This window comes from Cavia porcellus, unplaced genomic scaffold (assembly GCF_034190915.1).
Source record: "Cavia porcellus strain 051 isolate PalLab524CR breed Dunkin Hartley unplaced genomic scaffold, mCavPor4.1 scaffold_1, whole genome shotgun sequence".
NCBI classification, from domain to species: Eukaryota; Metazoa; Chordata; class Mammalia; order Rodentia; family Caviidae; genus Cavia; species Cavia porcellus.
In genome coordinates, this window is record NW_026947484.1 from 210,351,385 (window position 1) to 210,375,235 (window position 23,851).

The 23,851-nt window shown below is 41.7% G+C and overlaps 1 protein-coding gene and 1 long non-coding RNA gene across 2 annotated transcripts in view; one reads left to right on the plus strand and one right to left on the minus strand.

Moving 5' to 3' along the window:
- Positions 1 to 16,321, plus strand: part of Fshr (follicle stimulating hormone receptor) — a 169,168-nt gene extending 152,847 nt beyond the window's left edge. Inside the window, 4 exon segments of the mRNA NM_001172949.1 lie at positions 10,602 to 10,787; positions 14,881 to 15,354; positions 15,357 to 15,368; positions 15,370 to 16,321. Coding sequence (NP_001166420.1) covers positions 10,602 to 10,787; positions 14,881 to 15,354; positions 15,357 to 15,368; positions 15,370 to 16,114 — 1,417 coding nt within the window. The 3' untranslated portion in view covers positions 16,115 to 16,321.
- LOC134471074 (uncharacterized) overlaps positions 1 to 23,851 on the minus strand; it is a 64,046-nt gene that overhangs the window by 32,160 nt on the left and 8,035 nt on the right. The gene's annotated exons all lie outside the window — the stretch shown is intronic.

The following is a 23,851-nucleotide window of genomic DNA, read 5'->3' on the forward strand; positions in this document are numbered from 1 at the left end:
TATAATGCTTTAGGTTCCCTATTCGTAGAGTATTTGTGAAACAAATGGACTTTGACAAAGCACTTCTGATATACAATTTGAATAGATGACATATTTTCAGTTTCACTCAGTTAGAGGCCTAAGAGGATTGAATGTTCTTAAATAGGTACCACTATCTGTTCAGAAAATGTCAGTGTTTCCATATGTGGCTTGCGACAGGTACAATCCTGATCCAATAACAACTTAACCCATTGTCTACTCCTGACAATGTTTACATTGGATGCATTTCATTAGCCAGTTAAGGAAACCAGAACCAAAGAGGGAAAAGTGAGCCTTTAGAGACCACACCACAGCTGTGACAGAACTTAGGCAAGAAATCAGCTCTTCTCTCTCCCATTCCCATGTGTTCCCACCATAACATCTAGCCATGAACTCATCTGTCAAACATCTAAAAGTTACTCAGTAAAGTGCCCTGGAAATGGTGGTGAAGTGCAAGAGAGGTGAGGGTCATTGTTAACACCAGCCTTTTGGCCAAAGAACATAAGTCAGTGACATGTGAACACAGCACAGAATATCTCCTGAGATGGTGTAAGCGGGTTCCAGGCCAAGTGTGTTACAACCTATCTCAGAATGTTTAATAGAAAACACAAAGTGCAAATGTTCTTGACTGCACTGCTGTGGACTCAGGGACATAGAGGGACATCACCAACAGAAGCAGTTCAGCTTTGTTCCAGCTATGGGTCCATTGCTCCACCCCTCTACTACCGGAGCATATATGAGCAGAGTTAAGTAAATGAAATTTGTAGAAATCTGGTGGAATAAAGAAGCACTGCTCATGACTCTAAGTGCTGAGAATAATAATCCATTCCCCACTCTTTCATCTCAGTGTATGAGAATAGATGTCCAAGACCCTGGCTGAAAGCCCAGACTATAATTGCTAGCTTTCATATCCTCCCTCAATTTTCCATCAAGCCTCCCCTCTAGGGCTTGGAGGCTTTTCCAAATGTCCTTCAAGCCTTTGCACATGCTGCCCCAAGATGCAGACAGAGGAAAGGCCTAGTCCGTGTCCTGCACCCCACTTTCTCCAGGCCTGAGGGCTGCTTATGTGAAGTGTGTGGAAGACCAGCCCATCCCAGCTGCTAGGAGAGAATGCCTGTGCTGCTCAGCACACAATAGATGCTGCTCATGCAGGACCATGGCCATGCCTGTGGTCGGATTCCCTCTTCCCCAGTGAGACACATCTGGGCTCCTGAATCCAGGAGGCTTGCTGAAAAGAGTCCTCAGTGTTTATGGGGGATGCTTGGCAGAAGCAGAAATGTTGCTCAGGGGAAACTGAGTGGCAATGAATTTTTCAAAGAAGGCTCAGCTGGTTCCACAGGGAGCAGGTTCCCTGGAGTGCAGATGGGTCTTCGGAACTTTACTGAATTGAGGAAGGGGCCAAGCTTCTACTGAAAAAGTCTTTGGGTACTAGCAAGGAGATGCTACTAGGGAGGAATCAAATCTTCAGTAAGTCAGCTCAGAAGAATTCTAAGTACAGCCCTGTGAAAAGCTGCCTTTCTGGCTGTAAATGGTTCTCAACTGACCTACAGCAGTGCTTCCAAATTTGTTTGTGCACCAAAATCACCTGGATGTCTTTCAAGGCCTACAGCCAGGAATTTTTGATTCTTGGGTCAGCGTTGAGGCCTGAGAATTGGCATCACTAACACCTTCTCCTGTGGAATTGCTGCTGCTGGATCCAGAGAGCACTCTGAAAGTTGGGAAGCCTCGCCCAGACTCCAGAGAGCTCCTCCATTAGCTGACCGTAGTGGACCTTCCTCCCCCATAGACTTACCCTGTGTCCCCAGCAGATGCGTGGAAGGAATCCAAAAGGCATTTGGGAAGTACATCCAAACCGATGACAGCTCCTTTCCTAAAGGTGAAATTTGTATTTGAGTAAGAACAGGAGCTTCTGGACCTGAGAGTCCAGAGCCACCTGAGAGAGCAAGAAAGAGCTGTTCCGCTGCAAAGAGAAACAGGTGCGTCAAAACTAGAGCCATGCAGGTCAGCTCCACGGAGTCCCAAGGAGCGGCCAGCAGCCTCGTTTCCCCCGGTGAGTCTTGACCTTGAACACCGGCAGCCATCTGAGTTTTCACCTGATAGTCTGAACTCGCTCAAGCCTTTTCTCAGCAATCAAGCAATTGCCGTTCCTTAGGAAACAGTTTCCTGTGGGGAAAATTTAATGCATTGCCTTTGCAGGCTGGAGCCAGCACAATCATATTCCGATGGTTTATCAAATTGATTTGGCTATAGCTCAGATTCATTTGATAGTTCAGATTCAAACACTGAGTTATTTGTATAAGAATGATTCTCTTCCATTATCCGTGTACCCACAGTCCTATAGATAGTAAATTGCCTTTTTATCCCGCCTGGGATCATGAAAGAGAGGTCTTCTAGCCATCTGTCAGTGTAGTATACACCAGAAATGTGCTCTCACTTATGGAAATGATTGACCTGTAATAACATCTTTTCTGGGAAAAATAGAAATTGTTCAAATCAAATTTGTGGCAGTGGCTATAACACACTTTATTAAATGGGGCACAGAGTGCTCCTTAACTCCTGACTCAGCATCATTACCTACTGCTGTCTCCCTTGCCATCTAACTCCAAACCAAGTATATAAACAATGTGGAAACAATCTAGGATTACTGAATCCATTCTGCACAAAGCCATCAACCCACGGAGTCTGTGCTGGTACTTTTCAGGATTTAACTTCTCAAAACCACTCATTGCCAGAAGTTAGTATGCATTGAAATGTTAACTGATAGGAATTTTTTCAATAAAAATGCCACAGTCGTTAGACCTGATGAGTGTAAAAGACAAATATTAAGAACACCAGACCACAACTATTCCATCTCCCTAATCACACTACCTTCAGGAACAAGGACAGAAATAAACATTCTTAAACACCCATTGAGGGTATCTAAGCTTCCCAGGAATGTGTTCCAGAGATGTTGACAGCTGAGCACCTATCACATGTTTTGCACTAGATCAGGTGAAAGAGATGGAGATACTTAGAAACGAAACAAAACAGTGCCTGCGCTAAAGTATCTGATGGGAGGGATCCACTCACCTCAGTATAATAGACACTGAATGAATTTCAGGGAGGCTATCACTACATGAAGCAGATGCCCAGTGAATCCTTGTCATCTGTGACACAGTGACATCTAACAGGTGAAGTCACAATGTGAAGACTGAAACTGTCATCCTAGACCTGAGTTTCTACAAAAACCACCTCATTCTCTTTCTGCTTTAAATCATTTTTCCTTCTCATTCATTTAGCAGCTATTTACAGAGCACCTACTATATCCAGTCTTAAGATATTTTTAAGACTAATTGTACAAAAATACAGATTGCAATCCAGCCATTCTTCAATTCATGTGAATTCTGAACTCTTTCACTTGGCTCTCAAGGCTTAGAGACTCCATCGCATCCTATGATTTCCTTTATTCCTCAAACTGTGATTGCCCAGAATAACTCTTCTTCATGGTCCCCAGAGCTTCTTTTTATCCAATAGTCACTGTGCTGGTCAGGATTCTCCAAAGAAAGAGAGCCAACAGGATACAGACTTATACATAGATAAATATCGGAGAGAATCTGATGGGCAAATTGGATCATGTGAATATGGAGGCTGAGAAGTCCCATGGCATGAGCTGGAAAACCAGGGTAGTTAGTTGTATGTCTCCATCCAAGTTAAAGACCTTAGGGCTGGGGAGCCATGACTGTTATTCTTGCCTGGGGGATTTACCTTGTCTCCTGTTATTCTCTGCAAGCCACAGCCAATGAGATAACGCTCACCCACACTGGGTGATGACGGTTCTCCCTTAAATCCACTGATCAAGGTGCCAACCTCCTCTGGAAACAGTCCCACCACACACCCAGAAATAATGCTTTACCAACTATCTATGTATCTTTTTAAAATAATTTTATTTAAAGAAAGACTAAACAAAATGGAAAATAGGTAGAAATAATACATACATTCAGAGAAAAAAATAAACAGTAAGAAATCACTAGTTGATGTTTACATATTGTTGTTTTACAAACAGTTGTTCAAGATACAAAAATGGAACATGTAAAGTGGGAATTCAAACAGCGAGACTGCAAACAGTTCTGTTCAACTGTCCAACAGAAACTTAGTAACATGGTTGTCAGTCCTATATGCTTAAACATACATGCAGTTATCCATATCTCCATTGATGCTGTGATTAAACAAACTAAAGCAGGTTAAAATCGTTTTGAACCAAGAATAATAGTATTGCTGGATTTCACAACATGACACTCTGGGATCAGCACTGGGTACTGCAGTGTCTTTTTTTTATTTAATTTAATGAAAGACTAAACAAAACAGAAAATGGGTAGAAATAATACTAATTTCAAAGAAAAAATAAACAGTAAGAAAGCACTAGTTGATGATTACAGATTGTCTTCTTACAAATTCAAGATACTAAAGTGGAGCATATAAAGTGAGGATTCAAACAGTGAGACTGCAACCAGTTCTGTTCAACTATTCAACAAAAACTTAGAAATATGGTTATCAATCCTATATCCTTAAACATGCATGCAGTTATCCATATCTTCAATTATGTTGAGACTGAATAAATCCAAGCAGGCTAATATCCCTCTGAACAAAGAATAATACTATTGCTGAGTTTCACATTATGACACTCCAGGATCAGCACCAGGTATTTTAGTGTCTTTTTTTCTTCAAAGTATCTGTTCATTTCATCATGTGTTATAAGATCAGTTCTCATCAACTGTTTGTAGATTCTATATATGCATGAGTCTTAACATGTATTTCTATCCTTTCTATATTAGAGGGAGAAACAATACAAAGTAAGACAAAACATATCTATGTATCTTTTAATCCCAAACTGACACCTATTTATAAGAACTGTTTGTTACTCCCCCCAGAAGCATTTACATTTGAAGAGCAGAAAGCTTTTTTAAGAAGGAGCTATAAAATTAAACATCATATTTCCAGTCCTTATAGAAGGGTCTATGTATGTGTGTATTTTCAGAGAGTAAAATTGGGAACATTACTATAGGTAAGTCTCAAACATAACTGAACAAGACTTATGTACTATTTTGTCCTCGCTGAATTGCATTTTTATGGACTTTTCTTTACTCATGGAAATACTAGAGAAAGGAATTTGGGTGAGGGGCGGTCTAAAAGTGGGAAACCCTGACTTGCTCCACATTTTGGTCACTCCAGGAAGTGTATAGTAAGATTTCTACAGTATCTTTATTCCGTTTTCATTCAGCAACTATTTTCGCTAAAGAATTTGTTTTTCTGTACTGTATTTTAAGTGACCTTGAATCTCGTACCAACCATTCCCGTCTTCGTTATCTACCAGCATCTGAATCCCAACGCAGTGACAAAATACCTTAATCTCAAAGCAACAAGCCTACCTCGTGGAAACGGCAGCAACCACATATTTTGCAGCCTGAACATAAAGGAATCCAGAATAACAAGCTAGCTCCAGAACAATGAGCAGGCAGACAGGAACCCAAGTTTCCCAAGAGAGATTACAAATCCAACACCTAAACAATGAATTGCATTTAAACTATGCCACCCAATACATCAGTCTGCTTCCTCCCAGTGCATGTGTTTCTCCTTATGGATCTCGCACAATGTCGCTCCCATCTTTGATAGCTTTGACACTCTTCACTTCATATAATAACTGCAGCAGAAACATCATTTTGCTGAACTTGTTTTAAATCCAGATTTTTCTTCTCAGTCCTTAAATCCAGATTTTGCACTTCTCTCCCTTTAGAATGAGCTCATTTATAAGAATTGCTCCAATCTCTCATGTTTATTACACTGTTGAGGCATCCCTGCTAATCAAACAACTACCTACTGAATAGACTGGATGAGCCCATTCCTGTGCCAGACACACACAACACAAAAGTGTCTTCGTAATCTCTGGTTTGGGGCATGTGAAATGTAACAGAGGAAATAAACACAGAGGATACTTCAAAAAATACAAAACAATAGAAGAGATCATATAAGGTAAAAGAGTCTTCATAACTGTAGAGTCTAGGGGCATCGCAGCTGGCTGGGGTAATCCATCTACTGTCTTCCCCAGCCCTTCTCCAAAGTGACTCCCCAGCATATCTTTAAACAAAGCAATAATTTCCCGAGTGCTTGTTACCCTAATGGCATTGCTGAGAATGTTAGAGCCTTCTACCCTCAAGGCGGGATAAAATGTTAGTAAAAATTGTGGAACCTAAAACAACAGTAGGTAATAAGAGTCAGAAAGCATACAAAACATAATAGCTTTGTACTTAGAATAGTTGCCAAGAAAAATAAACATCTCAACAGTTGTTTAAAAAACAGAGATGATAAAGTCATGAAGACTTCAGTAGAGTCTGTTGTGGTTCTTTATTGCTGCATTAAACCTTAGTGGCTTAAAAATCATTCCATTTTGCTCTGAATTTCATGTGTCAGAAATTTAGATGGGTTGTCTCTGATCCATACACGGTCATCTCAGATAGCTTAGGGAATCAACTTCCAAGTTACCTGCTTTGTTCACATGCATGAAACACATATGCTCATTGGTGTGGGGTGGGGATAATGTGTGTGTGTTTTCTTTCTCTCTATCCACGTGGCTCTCTACATGGCTCAGGCTTGTGTCAGTGTGGTAGCCTCAAGGGAGTCTGAAATTCTTTCATGCCAGCTCAGCAGTCCACGAAACCAAGACAGAGGCTGCAGGTACTCTCAGAAGCTATATCCAGAACTTGACTAGCAATATTTCCATCATGCTCTGTGGTCCAAAGACATCTCAGCTCAGACCAGTTTTGAGGGAAATGCAAAAAGACCCTTCATGGAAAGAAAGAACTAAAGAATTCACAAATATCTTCAGCCCACCACAGAGCATATTAGATACCATAAGATGAAACTCTATAGATGGGACAAAACATCTGTTTAGCTTTGGAAAATATATAGGAAGAAGGCATAATTAAAGAAAAATAGGGTTTTTGTACTGCTTGCTTCTGGAAGATGTTCATGATAGGTAATGATTGCTTTCATTTAAAACTTGAAATTGTTCTTGAAGGATTTCTTTAAATGTTTTTATCTCATTCTTTGAAGGGACCTTTGAACTACTGTACATAAAACAGGGAGCTAGATCATAGCTTGTGCTGTCTTCCACATTTGAGGGGGGAAAAGAGGAAACCAAAGGCCAGAAGATATCAAAACTTAGTCACAGAGAACAGAGCCAGTGTCAAAAGCAAAGAAGGTCAGAAGAGGGCTCACCTACAAAAGAAACCAGGTGTTCCAGAGGCTGAGAAAAGAACTGACACAACTGAACTATTGATCTACAGAGAGTGAAGACTCGGTCATCACAGGGACATGCGGTCAGAGGACCCTAACTCTGAAGAACTACAATATAATGCAAAACAGTGGAAAAGTTACATTTGGACACTAGAATATGTACCCTGCAGTGATAGCACTGAGTGCTATTTTTTAAAAAAAAGCATCTGGCCCTATGCAGTACCAAAGAGGTTTTGCGGAGAGTTTGGATATGGCACCTGAACTGGGTTCTGTGTTCATAAGCTGTCAGTGTAGGCCTGGCCCTTGAAACCAAGTGAGTAGGTAAGATCACCTGGAAAGGTATATGCATCCTGGGTTTGGAGAAACATCAGTGTGTAAAGGACAGTTTCAACTTCACAGAAAAGAAGTAAAACTAACAAAAAATTAGAAAAAATTCAAAGGAGAAGTCAGAAGAAATAAAGAAAATGTGACTTGGAAAAGGCTTCTTAGAGAGGAGTGTTCACCTGTGAAGCATAATTGAGAATTAAAACACCTGGAGTGAGCATTGCTTTTCAGGGGCTAAGAGAGAAACTCAACTGAACTGGAGGGCCAAGAACTAATGACTTCCATTATGGAAACCATTATCATTTGTGTTGAGAAGTGACAAGGACGGAAGAAACTGAGGGAGCTTCTCACTGGACAATAAGAAGGCTTGGTAAATTTTTGAGCAAGAAGGTGACACAGTGGGGGAAAAAAGTTTTCACCAGACCGTGAGAACATATGAAGTATCAGATACAGATGCACACCCCTAGGTTTCATTGCTGTAAGCACCAGCTGCTTTGGCTGATAGCTGACATTACAAGATCCTCCTCCTCCTTCTCCTCCTCTCCCTCCTCCTCCTCTTCCTCCTCATCTTCCTCCTCCTGCTCCTCTTCCTCCTCCTCTTCTTTTTCTTTTTTCTCCTTCTCCTTCTTTGCCTCCTCCTCCTCCCCCCCCCTCCTCCTTCTTCTTTTTCTTCTTCTTCTACTTCTTCTTCTGGCATAACCAAGAGTCTCCCAGGCTACTTAAATGAACCTGTCCTGGTCACTTTCTACCTCCCATACTAGATACACACACTCATGGCCAAACCCTGGCCCCCATGGATCAAATCTGGTGCCATTTAAATATCCTTCAAAGTTTGACTTGGTGTTGAGGGTTACAGCTACCGATGGGGCTGCCAGACAAGTACCCACATCACTGTGGTTGCTGCCAAAAAGGATGGGACTCACAAACTGTTCATTTGTGCCAACTCCCATTAGACCTCTGCTGGTTTGCATCCAGGCAGAGATACCTATATAAAGCAACGACTGCCTTTCTTCTCCTCTCATCTCCCCACCTCTCTCCTCCTCATCTTCCTCTTCTTCTTCCTCTTCCTCCCCTTTTTCATTTTCTTCTTGTACATTTTGATGTTTATTAATAATAATTCTCTGTAGAGATTATGTTAGTAATTGTTGATTTTCCTATTGGCCAGTTTTGAAGACCTATAATGCCTTCATCACTCTGTTGCAATTAGTTTAATACTATTTTGTTTTGTATGAATTCATTGCATTTGAAGATATAAACAACTATTTAGAAGAAAACAAGAGACATTATGGTAGCCACTATAGATCTCCTGTTGTCTTGCTTTGAAATCTGTGTTACTTACTTTGTTTTTTTTTTTTTCTGATCTGCTTTGCTCTGTTTTGCTATGTTTAGTTTTACCCTCTTTAAAATAAAATTTAAAAAAATAATAGTTCTCTGAAGGCCAGGAAGTTCTCTATGTTCCTTAACTCAGTTAAATTTCACAGCAACCTCTGAAGTAAAATAAACTAAAACATGAAAAAGTGACATAATTTGACCAAGGTATCAATATGAAGTGTCCCCCAAAGATTCATGTATTGAGGGCTTGATCCTCAATGCAACAGTGTTCAGAGATAAGGCCTAGAGAGGTGACTGGATCATGGGGGTGCTCACCTCATCAATAGACTGATTCATCAATGAGTTCATAGGTGGATGGGCTGTTAAGAGGTGGGCCTGGTTGGGGAAAACAGGTTACCAAGTATGCGCCTTTGAAGTGTATATCTGGCCCTCAAATTCCTCTCTCTCACTTCCCTGTCTCCCTGCTTCCCATCAGCCATGAGTTGAGCAATGTTCCACCACAACCCTCTGCAGTGATGCTCTACCTCAACTCAAACCCACTGAAACAATTACCTGTGGACTGACACTTCAGAAACTGTAGGCCAAAATAAACTTCTTTATTTTTTTTTCAGGTATTTTATCACAATGATGAAAAACTAACTACTGAAAATTGGTACCAGGAGTGGGGCTAAACAATCAAGATTATATTCTGTATTACTCATCTTTCTATTGTTGGAAAAAAAGCATTTAACAATTTAAAGGAAAAGATGTTTAATTTGACTGCTGGTTTTAGGAAATTCTGTCCATGACTGGCTGGCTCCAAAGAAGAAACTCATGGCAGAAGAGTGAAACTGAGGAAAGTTGCTCTAAACTTGGCAATCTGGAAGCAGAGAAGGAAGGAAAAAGCCCAAGAAAAATTACCAGGGCCCTTAAACTCACATCCCTAGTGACCTATGTCTTCCAAACATGCCCCACCTCCTAATAGCCCATTCAATTCTGAACTCATCAATTACTAGCTTTGATGAGGCTAGTGCCCTTAATAATTAAGTTCTAGGGGAACACATCACATTTGAATCATAACATTCACAAATTAACAGATATTGGAGGCAGGTGTGCATGTGGGCAGTCTGGCATGGAGGCCAGACTCATAACTTTCACTCTCTCTGTTACCTGAATTTGGTGCCAAGACTGACTTTAAGGCCTGAAAGACTTCTCTTCCTCCCTTGGTGTGGTCTCTTCTTACCCTTTTCTGAAATTTGGCTTCAGATTCCACCCTAGTTCTTTGGACATATTTTTACAGCTATGATGGGGTAAATGGCATCTATTTCTCAGCCTTCCAAAAATTAGTGGACATGCATAGGTAGGCTACAGAAAAAGAGGTGGATAATTCTACTCACAAGTAAGCATTGGACCCCAGATCAGTCAGGGTGCAAGTATGCCCAGAAATCAGGGAAGCTTGCTAACACTTCCTACCAGGAATGCAAGTACCAGGGCTCCTACACAAGCTGAATGTCCTATTAGCTAAATATTGACCCAATTGAGGCCCAGTGGATAAACTTGAGCTCCCTTTTAACCTATGTAAGAATAACAATACATTAGAATGTCCACTATTTTGGCTATTGAGAGCAGAAAAATGAAGTTCACAATAATCATATCTTATTTCTCTTTTCTCCTAATAGAGACATTTCAAGAACCAGGATCAACTCTCTGCCTAGCCATGGCTTAGAAAATCTTAAGAAGTTGAGGGCCAGGTCGACGTACAACTTAAAAAAGCTCCCCAGCTTAGAAAAGTTTGCTGCTCTTGTGGAAGCCAGCCTCACCTACCCTAGTCATTGCTGTGCTTTTGCAAACTGGAGACGTCAAATGTGAGTTCTTCCATGTTCATTCCTGGGGCCTGACTTGGGTGTTTCCCCAGGGTAAAGCGCAGCCTACAACTTCTATATATCTGATACATGAGAAGAATCCACATGCAGAGATACCTCTGCGGCTGAAGCCATGAGGCATGTATTAGATCAAAGATGCAGTTTTGTGGAAGGTGAATGAGGGCTGGAATCATAATTTCTTTGAAAATGTGTCCACAGAAGATCACTACTCATATGATACAAAATATTAAATTGGAGAACATCAAACATAGCATCTGACTCATAGACAATACTTTACATTTATTCCTTTTGTACCAGTATCAATGTATGCTTCAAATCCCAGACTCTGCACCCCATAAGTGTCCTATCCTATTAGCTTTGGAAATGAGGAGCAAAAATGCCACAACAAAGATTGATGTGCACATCTGTAACTAACCCCAACCATGCTCAGCCCATTCACTTTGTTCCCAGACCTTAGCCACTCATAAGGAGGACGAAAATGGAGACATCATATCACTTTGGTTTTCAAGGAGGGCCAGTTCAAGTATGTGCAGATTTAAAGATGATGATCTAAATAGAACCAAGTCCTGATAGATAATTGGTTTAAAAATTATAATCATAGGATCTGAAGAGAATACAGACTGAGTGGATCTGAAGATTGCACATTTCAGATATTTCAAAGGTTGCTGGATATCAGTTCTTGAAGCCCCTACTCTCTCTTGAGCTCTCTGATAAAACCCACACCATGTAGCTGTCCTCAATCACAGGATGCCCTTTCTCTAGCCTTCTCCAGCACTAATGCAGCTGCCCTGTGGTAGTACTTTACTGTTTAACAATCTCCTTGATTATTCCATCTTCAACATGCAGTAAGCTAGAAAGGTACACATATTCCTAGTTTACATACAAAACAAACAAAAACAAAAAGCAACAAAACGGTTCATACCCTAAAATGCTTTCAAAGTCATTGGAAGCATTCAGACCCATATGAAAGATCTGCAGAAAAAGTATAGCTTCTAGGAATTGGCATGTACTACTGGGAGGCTAGTCAGAATCAGTAGCTCCTCACAGAATAGCTCCAGGGCTGATGAATTTCTTCCTGACTGTGAGAATTCTTATGGGCCTGGGATGAATAAAAGGCTTGCTTCTTTCATGTTCCAGACAAGAATTATTCTGGCCAGGGTAAGAAAGATACCAATTTGCTTCCAAGACACTGCAGCTGAATACTCCTTGGGAGACATCACAAAGGATGTTGAGTGGAAGAGCAGGGTGTGCCATGCTGCTTGGCCCAATGCCAGCATGCCATAGGGATCTCTTATTACAGTGTTCAGATTCCTCATAGCTATGTAGACATAGCCTTGGGGCTGACCCAACCAGGAATTATAAGACCACCTTATGTGGCTTCATGAAAGGGAGGCTTCTACAACCCTAGAAGACTACTTGGTCTTCTTTCCAAGTGCCTCCTGTTGCGACTTCCTTCCTGCACATACTCAAGTACAGATGTTTGATTATTTTTAATTTAGCAAATTGGCACATATAACCATTATTTTGTATTTTTCAGAAGAAAATCCCAAGATATATTCCTACGACAGTGTCATTTCATTATACATCATAGGAGATGTGGTTTGATGATGGGGTTCAAGTTTAAAGTTGTGTCTTCATCTGGAAGTAGTGCCCACAGTGTACCTATGAGGCCTTTGTTCCTGCTGGGTTTATTTAGCCAATGGCCTTCGTAGAATCTTGTCCCAAGCCTGGGCCTACCACACCCCTCATTTGTCACTGGACCAGATACAGTATTTCCCATCATACTTCTACATTCAGCTTGTGTTATTTCACTCATTTATTCATCAATTTCTCTTGAGTTTAGGTCATTTCTTCACAAGTGGATTTCAGTGGATGCACTGGGGGATATGCTTCTGAGTACCCACCCAAGGCTCTCTATAGTAAGCATCTTCCTGTGGCTGATGCTTGCTGAGTACTCACTGCAGACACTATAATATTCTGCATCTTTACCTCTAATATTTTATGTAATACATACTCATCATTAATATTAGTCCTTCCCACAAAGGCAGAAATTGAGGCTCAGAAACACTTGATAAACACTGACCAAACTCAGATCCAAACCTGTGCCTGTCTTCCAAGTTCCTGCTCTGGGACGCTCTGCTATGCCACCCTAAGCATCTGTTCTCTGATTGATCAGGGCTACTATACACAGTAACCCTAAGCCAAATTCAAAACTCTTTACCACACTTAGGGAGCCAAAGCAACGCAGAGACAAGACTGCATTTCCCTCAGGTCCATGTTGTTGTTGTTGGTTTTATGTCAGAGCCATACATCATTCACTTTACCTCACACCAAGGGTCAGTTGTTTCAGGGAAGGGAAGCCTCAATATTTGAAATATATTGGTAGCAGCACCAAGGATCAGCATCTGCACAGAAACCAACAATCAGCTCCAGGAAGTAAAAGCCATCTCTAGATGGTTAAGTTCGATTTCATTCCAGTAACCCAAATTTGTAATCCACAAGCATCAGGTTACTTATTTTCTATTCCTAAAGTTGGGTTATAGCCCATTTAGTGACAGGATGTGAGAGTCAAGAGCTAGGGCAAGGCCACCACATGGCCCTCCTGACCTCTGTGCCCATCTCAGATCTCCAATTAAACCAGATTTTCAAACTCTGCTTCCATGCACTTACAATTACCCATGTGATAATTATTTAGCCCTCTTAGAGCAAGCCATGATAGACTTGAGAAGACTTACCAGTTTCTAAAACAAAAGATCACATTTTCTTTGGAAAAAGAAAAACTATGTCCCTTGGATCAAAGCAAAATGACTTCCTGACAGCTCCTGGAGCTGTGTCAGGCCCTGAACGAGTACTCGCCTTTTAGAATCAAGTGGGGCTGCTCTGCATCCACTCCTCCAGCCATGTGTCTCCTTCCTACAAGGGCCTTCGAAGGTGTTTAATACTTGCATCCCTGCTCACTGACATTATGATAATGCTTGAGAAAATGCTGTCATTTAACCTTACTATGAACTTGCCCTTCGGTGAGACCAGGAGAGGTAAAGATGGATGGATAAACAAATACACAGACAGACAGACAGATTACAGATAGATATACAATGTTTTTTCCCTTCAAAAATATTCCCAGTGTTTCAAAACAGAAGTATTTCCTTCTATGTCTACATGCAGAGAACTGAGAGAATATGAATGCATATTCTACCAATAAATATTTATGGTTGAATATTTATCATCTGGATTTCATTGAAGTCTTGTAAATGCCTCTATCCTGTTGACAAGGCCTTCTGTATGTTTGGGCTTAAAGGGGAAACTGAGACAGGAAAGCAAACCCATGGAGAATAAGGTTCCTAGAGGACATCACAATCGTCTAATAAAGTAGGCCCCTTCGCAGCCTGTGTTTGCTCTGCTGGGAACTCACTAGGGAACTATTTAGCATGAACCAAGTTTACCTTGAAAGAAGAACACATGCATGAGATTTATTGTGGTTCCTGGGGCATGAGATAAAGAACAGAGCCATGACACCATTTCAGGCAAATTAGCTGGTCTCCCAGGAGTCAAGTACCAAAGACTATGGGATAGGGCCAGCCAAGAGCCAACTACAAACTCTGGTTCTCTAATTTGTGGAGATAAAACAAGCAAACCATTCTCATTTGTGTCAGAGAATGAACTGATCTATAAATGATTGGAGTATAGCACAATGTTCTCCCCAGGCATATTAAGGGATAGCTGAATGGAGACGGGGGAAAGAAAGTGTAGAGATGAGATGAGGGCTGTAAATTATTTGCACTTAACAGCAAGGTTTGGCTACTCCCAGGCGCCTTCCTCCCCACAGTCAGGTTGTGGCCAGCTGGTTTCGCCCGTGGGTCATCTGACTCTAGAAATATAGATACAAGTTGTTCTGTTCATTTACAGTAAGCAACATTAACCCTTGAGCCCAGCCTCAAGGGCAAACAAGATGTTAGACAAAGAGAAAACAATTTCAGGAAGAAACTCCATCATTTCTATCTGAAAAATGATGGTAATATATTTGCCATTCTACATCCAGGATGTTGATTCTATTCACTTTTTCTAATTTTTCTAGCTCTGAACTTCATCCAATTTGCAACAAATCTATTTTAAGGCAAGAAGTCAATGATATAACTCAGGCTGGGGCTCAGAGAGTCTCTCTGGCAGAAGATGATGAATTCAGTTACAGCAGGGGCTTTGACACAATGTATGCTGAATTTGATTATGATTTATGTAAAGAAGTGGTAGATGTGACCTGCTCCCCTAAACCAGATGCATTCAACCCGTGTGAAGATATAATGGGGTACAACATCCTCAGAGTCTTGATATGGTTTATTAGCATCCTGGCCATCACTGGAAATGTCGCTGTGCTGGTGGTCCTTACCACCAGCCAGTACAAACTCACAGTTCCCCGCTTCCTTATGTGCAATCTGGCCTTTGCTGACCTTTGCATTGGAATCTACCTGCTGCTCATAGCATCAGTTGATGTCCATACCAGGACTCTGTACCACAACTACGCCATTGACTGGCAAACTGGAGCAGGCTGTGCCGCTGCTGGCTTTTTCACTGTCTTTGCCAGTGAGCTCTCAGTCTATACTCTGACAGCCATCACCCTGGAGAGGTGGCACACCATCACCCACGCCATGCAGCTGGACTGCAAGGTGCAGCTCCGCCATGCTGCCAGCATCATGGTGATAGGCTGGATCTTCTCGTCCGCAGCTGCCCTCTTTCCCATCTTTGGCGTCAGCAGCTACATGAAGGTGAGCATCTGCCTACCCATGGATATTGACAGCCCTCTGTCACAGCTGTACGTCATGTTTCTCCTGGTGCTCAATGTCCTGGCCTTTGTGGTCATCTGTGGCTGCTACCTGCACATCTACCTCACAGTGAGGAATCCTAACATCGTGTCCTCTGCTAGTGACACCAGGATCGCAAAGCGCATGGCCACGCTCATCTTCACCGACTTCCTCTGCATGGCACCCATTTCTTTCTTTGCCATTTCTGCCTCCCTCAAGGTGCCCCTCATCACTGTGTCCAAGGCAAAGATTCTGCTGGTCCTGTTCTATCCCATCAACTCCTGTGCCAACCCTTTCCTCTACGCCATCTTTACCAAGAACTTCCGCAGGGATCTCTTCATTCTGCTGAGTAAGTTTGGCTGCTATGAAATGCAAGCCCAGATTTACAGGACTGAAACCTCGTCCACTGCTCACAACTCCCACCCAAGAAACGGTCACAGCTCTTCAGTTTCCAGGGTCACCAATGGTTCAAGCTATATACTTGCTCCTCTAAACCATTTAGCTCAGAACTAAAACATGATGTAAAAACATGTGCATATTGAATGAGAATGTCCCTTTGAGTATGCCACAGGACAGCTGACAGAGTGCTTCTATACATTTCATCTAGCTGAATCTTCCTGGTTACCTGTAAGGTAAATTCAAGGGAAACTATCAATTTTAGGGGATACATTAGAAAACTGAATTCTATCTTAATAATAATAATCATATTATGATACTACATCTTACTTGTTTTATGCCTTATAATGTGCAGTGTTTTGTTCAAATTATCTCAACTGATCCTCATGCAGGGATTATTCTTGGTACTTTACAAATAAGGAAACCAAAACTAAACAGGATCAGTGGCCTGTTTAAGGTTTGTTAGCCTGTTGAGATGCAGAATCAGGATGAGGTATTCTGACTCCTGGGTAACTTCCAAGAAAAGCACCATGGCAAGCTTTCATTTAACACTTATTGAGCACAATAACATTACAATAGGTCAGCTGGGGTAGGCTGACCAGACCAACCCTTCCCAGAATTTCCCTTCCCATATAGCACAGACCACAGAGAAAGTTCTTGGGAAGACAAGAAGGCAGAATAAAGTAACATGTCTTTTGTAGTTCACCTTAAGTGGTACCTCAGTTCATAAATGTGATTCTTTTCCACAATTCTGGTCACACACCAAGTTAGATGAGAGCCACTCAGAATTAATGGCTGGCTTCAGTACTGACCTTATGAGGAAATTTGGTTCTGTTCCAACCCAGGTCAGTGTATGACCAGAATCATAGAGGAAATTAAGTGGGTAAATCAAGGCACCAATGTCTTTTGCTGATGATCTTGTTTGGCTTACTTGCTGTAAAGCAGCAGCTGGGCCTGTGATTACTCTGCCTTCCCTGATCCTCCCTCAGGTTCTCTGACCCCTGGGCCATGTGAGTGTGAGTGTGAGTGTGTGTGTTAGCTTCTTGATGAATGGTCCAACTTCTCCAGGATAGTTCTGTCACCAAGATTAGAGCAACAGGAATGGAGACAGTCTTCCCTTTGTCTCCCTGGAGTGGCACCTTGCACCATCCCTACAGCATGCTCATGAGCTTTCCTGAGTGATTACACTGTGCCTTAGGACATTTGGCCTCAGCATCAGATGTGGAAACAACTTCCTTACAGAGAGTGCTCAGCCAGCCCCCAACCATACATACCAGGTCCCACCAATGAATATTTACCAGCTGTGTGTGTAGGCCTACACACCTATGTCCTCATAACTCTGCTTCTCTGGTTGAATCCTAAATAACAGAAAAGATCCCTATTATTTGATATGCATGTGTATTTTGTTAAAGTCATCACATCTTGGGAATTAAATAGAGCTGAAACTTCCATAATCAGCCAGGACTCAACCTCTCCAGCCCCAGCTTCTTCTCTATAAACTAATGTTGGCCATGTAACTAAATGTTAGCCTCATCACGGGAAGCAGATAAGGAGACAGTCATGAAGTGGCCAGTTTTATAACTATGAAAGCAGTGCATATTCATTTCTGCTTTCCTCCCAGACCAGTGCCTGGACTAGTAACCACCTCTCCTGACATTCAGTCTAGAACTCATTCCCTGACAGCATACTGTTCCTGATAAATAACCACACTACCCACATCTATCCTCATAAATGACCCCATCCAAATAATTGAATCATAAATATGCACCATAAATTTCACCAAGCACTGTACCTTGGCCAGCCCACAAAGCTCTGAGTCTCCTGTCTGAATATCTTCTTGCAATGTCAAAATCAGTCCTTCCTCCTCTTGCCCTTTGGCAAACATTTCAAAAGTTGATCCCAATTCTATTAATGAGGAAGTCCCTGTATAGCCAGGAGAAAAAGCAATCATCTCTGCCCATCTCGCCTGGTACCACCTCCGTATATTGTGGGCATCAAATGAAATTTTCCTTTTAAATAGTTTCAGCATGACCCAAAGAAACAAAGAAAGAAAACCACCTTTAAAAAAAGTCTAGAGTTTTGCCATCTAGCACTGTGCCCACTAGCCACATGTGGCTGCTAAGCACTTGGCTTGCAACAGCCTGAACTGAGATACAAGTGTAAATGCACACTGGATTTCAAAGTACTGAGTACAAAAAAAGCCTGTAAAATAGCTCAATAATTCTTATGTTGATTACATAACATAATAATACCATTTTGTTATATTGAGACAAATATATAATGCATTTAAAATTAGTTTCACCTATTTCTTTTTACAAATTTATGTGCTTCTAGAACACTGAAAATTACATATGTGGCATGCATTTGTGGTTTGCATTGCATTTGTATTGGACAGCACCGACCTAAAGTTCTCTGAAAACAATGGATTTGCATCTAGCATTTTCTTCCATGCCTCAGTTTGCTGTGCTATTGGGCTGTCACAGATCCATCTGCAGTCATTCTTCTTTCTTACTGTGGCCAGAGGCAAAGTATTTCTGAATTTGGACTCAAAACCAAGTAGAAGTTAAATTATAAATATGATTGAGTAGTAATTATCTCACAACATAGCTGCTAATGACACATTGGCTTAAAAGACTGTGCCTCTGACTGGAAAGAATATATTCAGAGACAAATACACACCAAGGGGCTCCAAAGACCCCCTCCTAGCACTCTGTCACTACGATGCTGGCTGGCAAGAAATGGGACTTTTCTTAAATAAGAAAACACATTTTTGGACAGCTAAATTCCCTTTAGATGAGTCTCAAGGGAAAGAAATATGTCCCACACTTCTGTGTGTTGGAATACTTCCTACATTTCCTGTAGGGGAAAAAACCACTAGAAGCCAATATATTAATCCCTCGTTCCTAAGAGAAGTTGTCCAGGTAACAAGTCTAAAGCTGTCCCTCTAGCATGGTGGCTCAGCCCCAAAGTAGTGACCCAAATGGAAACACACACACACACACACACATCAAAAGAAGCTTCAGAATAGGATTGGGAGAGTTATTTGGTGGTCGAGCATTTCCTAGCATGTGGAAAGCTCTTGGGTTCAATCCCCAGCACTGCAGAAAGAAGTTTCAAACCACTACAAGAAATAATAAAAGGTTTCTTTAATCTTTTATTTCAATTCTCAAACACCATTAAAGGACTAATGACACTCAAAGATCTCTTACAGTACCCCTATCTCTAGGCTCAAGAGAGTTAAAATATTACCAGCTGGTTCAGCCCAGGTACTGATCTCTCAGAATGGACGCCAGCTGCAAATGTCCATGGGGCCATCCGGGTGCAAACAGTGTCAATTCGAGCCCTGCATGTTTTCCTCCTGCCAAGCCTCACCCTGCACCGCACCCTTGTCTCAAACATTTCCCTCCCCCAGCCTTATCCTCTCGATGGCCTCTTCCTGGTCTCTCTCTTCTCCCCTTCCTCCAGCTTACAGAATTACAAAGAAGAGTCAGAGAACTTAGGGTCTTTCTTGGAAGGGCCATAACAAAGCAACTAAATGGATAAATCTAGAAGCTCTTGGGGGCAGAGTAAAAAGAGTAACTAAGAGTGTCCATTGATTTTACCTTGCAGCACACAGCAGTAAGGCAGAGAGTGGCACTGGACTGTGTTGCTTCATCACAGGGCCCTGTGCATCGAAACAGGGAAATCTTCAGACCTTGTTTTTGGAAGGAGGGAGAAAGCTAGGAGGAAATCGTGCCTGGTCAACATGCTGTAGCTCTTCCCACAAGTGTCACTGTGTTTAAATTAGTCCAGCATCATAAGGCACTCATAAGAAAATCAGGAAATGATTTCTGTAAATGATGGCCTCTACCTCTGGGTTGATCAAGGACTTTGTTTTCCTAGGAAAGTTTAGAAACGCCCAAGCAAGAAAAGAATACTCAGTTTCTACATAGGAAGGGGAACTGGAGAGAGCAGAAAAATATGCAGAATGTTGTGTTGATTTGTGTATTTAAATACACCCTAGTCCACTAAATACACTAAATAAATGTCAGCACACAATAAAGTTCAACTGTGAAGTTCTGCTTATTGGTCAAAATTTGTCAAAAATGTTTTCAGTGGGCCAGGGGTATAATTTGGCCACATAAGCACCTGTCTGGTAAGCACAAGGTCTTGCGTTCAATTCCTGGTAGCAAAAAACATAATGTTTTCAGCTACAAGAAGCAAAAACTCCTGCAACGAAGAATTTAAACAACACAATTACATAATATCATCCTGGCTTACACAAGAAACTTGATGATCTCAAGGACTCAGGACCTGTCCTCCCAGGGTAGCAAGGTTGCTTCTGCAGTTCAGGATACCACGTGCAGTCGTGATCAAATCCAGAAACAGTAAGAAGGTCTTTATTTCCATTCATCTGTCTTTTCAAAGGAAAGACCATTTCTCCCACCCATTAACCAGCTCCCTGGCTGCAAGCAGTCTCACGATGAGCCCCTACCACATTCAGCCTCCAGAGGGGCAGGCAGGCTCTTCCAGCCAGGAAAGTGAAAGGGGGCTGGATTAAAGGAAATGGTTGGGTGGTGACCTGAGTCAGCCTGACCCCGACCTGAGTCAGCCTGAATCCTCTCCCATGGATGAAACCAGTGGGACACAAGATGAGTGTAACAGTTAAACTGGATTGCCAGTTTGATAGACTTCAGAGTCATAGACGTTATTGGTGTCAGCAACAAAGAAAGTGACTCAAACAAGCGATAAGAGCTCTGTCTGCTGTGTTCTTGCTTGTTTTCTTCTATTTTCTTTATAACACAGAATTGCTTGAACTTTAAGATATTTCTGTTAAGTACACACAAAGGAGACTATCATGTAAAATCATCTTACTTGCAGTGCTATTCTCCACATAATAAGATGCAAAGAATGTTTGTTAGCTCTGCATTTGAAGAAATTTCAAGTGATTTTTTTTTCCCCATGTGTCATTAGCTGAAGTCATTTAAACTGCCAGGTGTTAGTGAGTACGTAAAGATGGAGTTTGGCCGGAGAAGACTATGTTGTTTCACAAACAGCCAAAGCTGTACTGCAAAGTTTTTCTTATTTCCAAAATATGAATCCACCAAACAGTGTGGTGCTTTCCTGATAGCAGTCAAGAAATTAAGAGGTGAAGAGCACACAAGGCCCCTGGTAAGACTCTGACCAACCACAACCCCAGTTTCCTGCAATTTACCAAGTGAGAAGACTTTGTGTTCCAGGAAGAAGACACTCATTCTTTTCCCTCCTTATTGGTCAGCTCAGTGGTCAGCCCAGAGCAGGAAGAGAATTGTACCCAGAACCATCCACTACTCAGCACAGTCTTGACTCACTCTCCATTGCACACAGGCACAGAATTACAGACACCAGGGACTTCTTGATCAAGGGCTCTCATTCAAAGATAAAAAAGCAAAGACATAAAGAAAGGAGGACACTTGGCCAAGGTCACATGGCTGAGGGTGAGCAATGGAGATCTAGAATTCAGCTGTGACTTCCAGCCGGAGCTCATCCATAATTCTCTCCTTAAATCATGGAACTTGGCAGCACACGTGCACGCACACACACACACACACACACACACACACACCACTTAAACAGAGCCAGCTCACCTAATTGAGAGGTCAACCTAAAATACCACCCATTCAGGATAATTAAATACCAAGGCTGGTTTTATAAGAACTTTAAAAAGCTATAAGAATTCACATTCTTCTCCTCATGATTTGTATTGATTCCCAATCTTTGTTTACTCAAAATGCTCCACTAGAAAAGGAAAAATCAGTTGCACTAAAGTTAGTAACCACATAGGTAGGTAAACATGTAACTTGGCCAGGAAAGGTGTTAAATTTTTTCACAATTAGGAGAAGCTATATTGTGTCTCGCCCTAGAATGTGCTTTTAAATCTCCTTAAGGAACCTGCAAACCCTCTCCCCTAAATAGATTTAGAAGGAAATAGAAAGGGAAGGGAAGGGGAAGGGATTGATAGAAAAAGAGAAAAATATAAAAAAAGGGAGGGGAAGAAAAAAAGAGGTTGAGAAAGAGGGAAACAAGCAGAGTGTGCTGGTGTAAGCCTGTAATCCCAGCACCGGGGAGGCTGAGGCAAGAGGATCCTTGCAAGTTCCAGACCAGCCCAGTCTGCAAAGTGAGCTCAAGGCCATCCTGAACTGCATAGTGAGACCCTGTCTCAAAAAGACAAAAAAAAAAAAAAAAAAAAAACCAGAAAGGATAGGGAAAGAAAAGAGAAAGAAAGAAAAGAAAAAAACTATTAACATACTAGTAAGAATAGACCTCCTCTGTCCATGAAGTGATGGGAACCCTTTACCAACCACAGCCCCCCAGAGACTGCAGCCAAACTCTCCTATACATTGTTCCTTGTGAGCGACTTTCAATTTAAGCCCCAAATGCCACAGCCACGCAAGTGCTTGAGCTGCTTGAGCAAGTGGCCGGAGGATACCACCATTTCCCTTGAGCTGAAGGAGCATTGGTTGTGGGTCAATCAGGCTGATGTATCACACCTGTGGACATTTGGAACACTTAAGGCAGCTTGGCTTTCTACGTATTTCAGTGAACAGCTTTAGATCAAAATTCAAGAACAAACATTTTGAGAGAGAGAACTTAATCAAAGGATATAAGTACTAACATTTGGAATTCTGCAAATGTTTGGTGTTAGGTTTAAGTATATCACTGGTAGCCACCTCCAGAAACCAAAATCTAATTGTGAATAAGCTCACACAATTTAGGTTCTACTCATTTATTCATTCATTTGACAAATATTTATTGAGTTCCTATTATAACACAAACCCCTTTCCTATTACTGGAAGTATAGTAGTAAATAGACAAAAACATTAGCGTTTGAAGACTTCACATTCTAGTAAAGATGACAAATCACCCAAGCTAAATAAGTAAATGCATTGATACTAATCAATAATGACAGGTAACGAAAATAATACCAGGAGGAAAAATACATTATTAAACATCAAGATACTGTATTAAACATAAAGGTCTCTCTAACAAGATGACTTCTGACTTCAAGTGAGATGTGTGCATAATGAGCCAACAAGTGCTCAGGCTTGAATGGACACGTGGTCGGAATGTTCCAGAAAAACATCCAGTGGGCTGGAGCTGAGATTAGAGACTCAGAAGAGTAGTAAGAGACAAGACAAATAATGTTCAGGAAATTAGGTTATTTGAATTTCCGTTTTAAGAAAAATGATGAGAAATAAGCAGAAAGAAAAACACCTAAATATTGTGGTGTTAATTGAATGGCATGTGTGGATGCCTAGCCTAGGATCTAACCCTAGAGCTCTTGAATTCCAGTTACTTTTCATTTCCTTTAACAGCTTCCCCACCTCACCCTGCTCCTTTCCTAGCCTCCTGGGGCCCAGCCTCCACCCTAGCCCTCCACAGCCCTCCTCTCCACCCTCCCTGCAGCAAAGCTGTTTTCCAGGACATGATACATGGCTCACGCAACAGTGATAATAGTCTCTTATATTTCAATGGGCTTTTACACATTCCCGAAGACTTGGGCTTGCGCTGGCTCATTAGATCCTCCAAACATTTCTGTGAGGTAAGATGATAAGGTTTCCTTGTTACAAAAGAAATAACTGCAATGTGAAGGTCTCCAGGATCTCGCAACTGGCAATGGTAGAATAAGAGGAGAATTCAGGTCCCAGAGTTACAGTCTGGACTACGATTTAGCTGATTGAATTACAGAAAAGCAGAGCAACTGAAACACCAGTCTTAGCCTTCCTGAAGGGCTCTGACCTGGCTTGGGCACCCCTGGCAGCAATACAGGGCCTGCAGCTGCCCAGGCACCAAACATCCAGGAGCTTGCTGGTCACACTAAGGCCTTGATGGTAC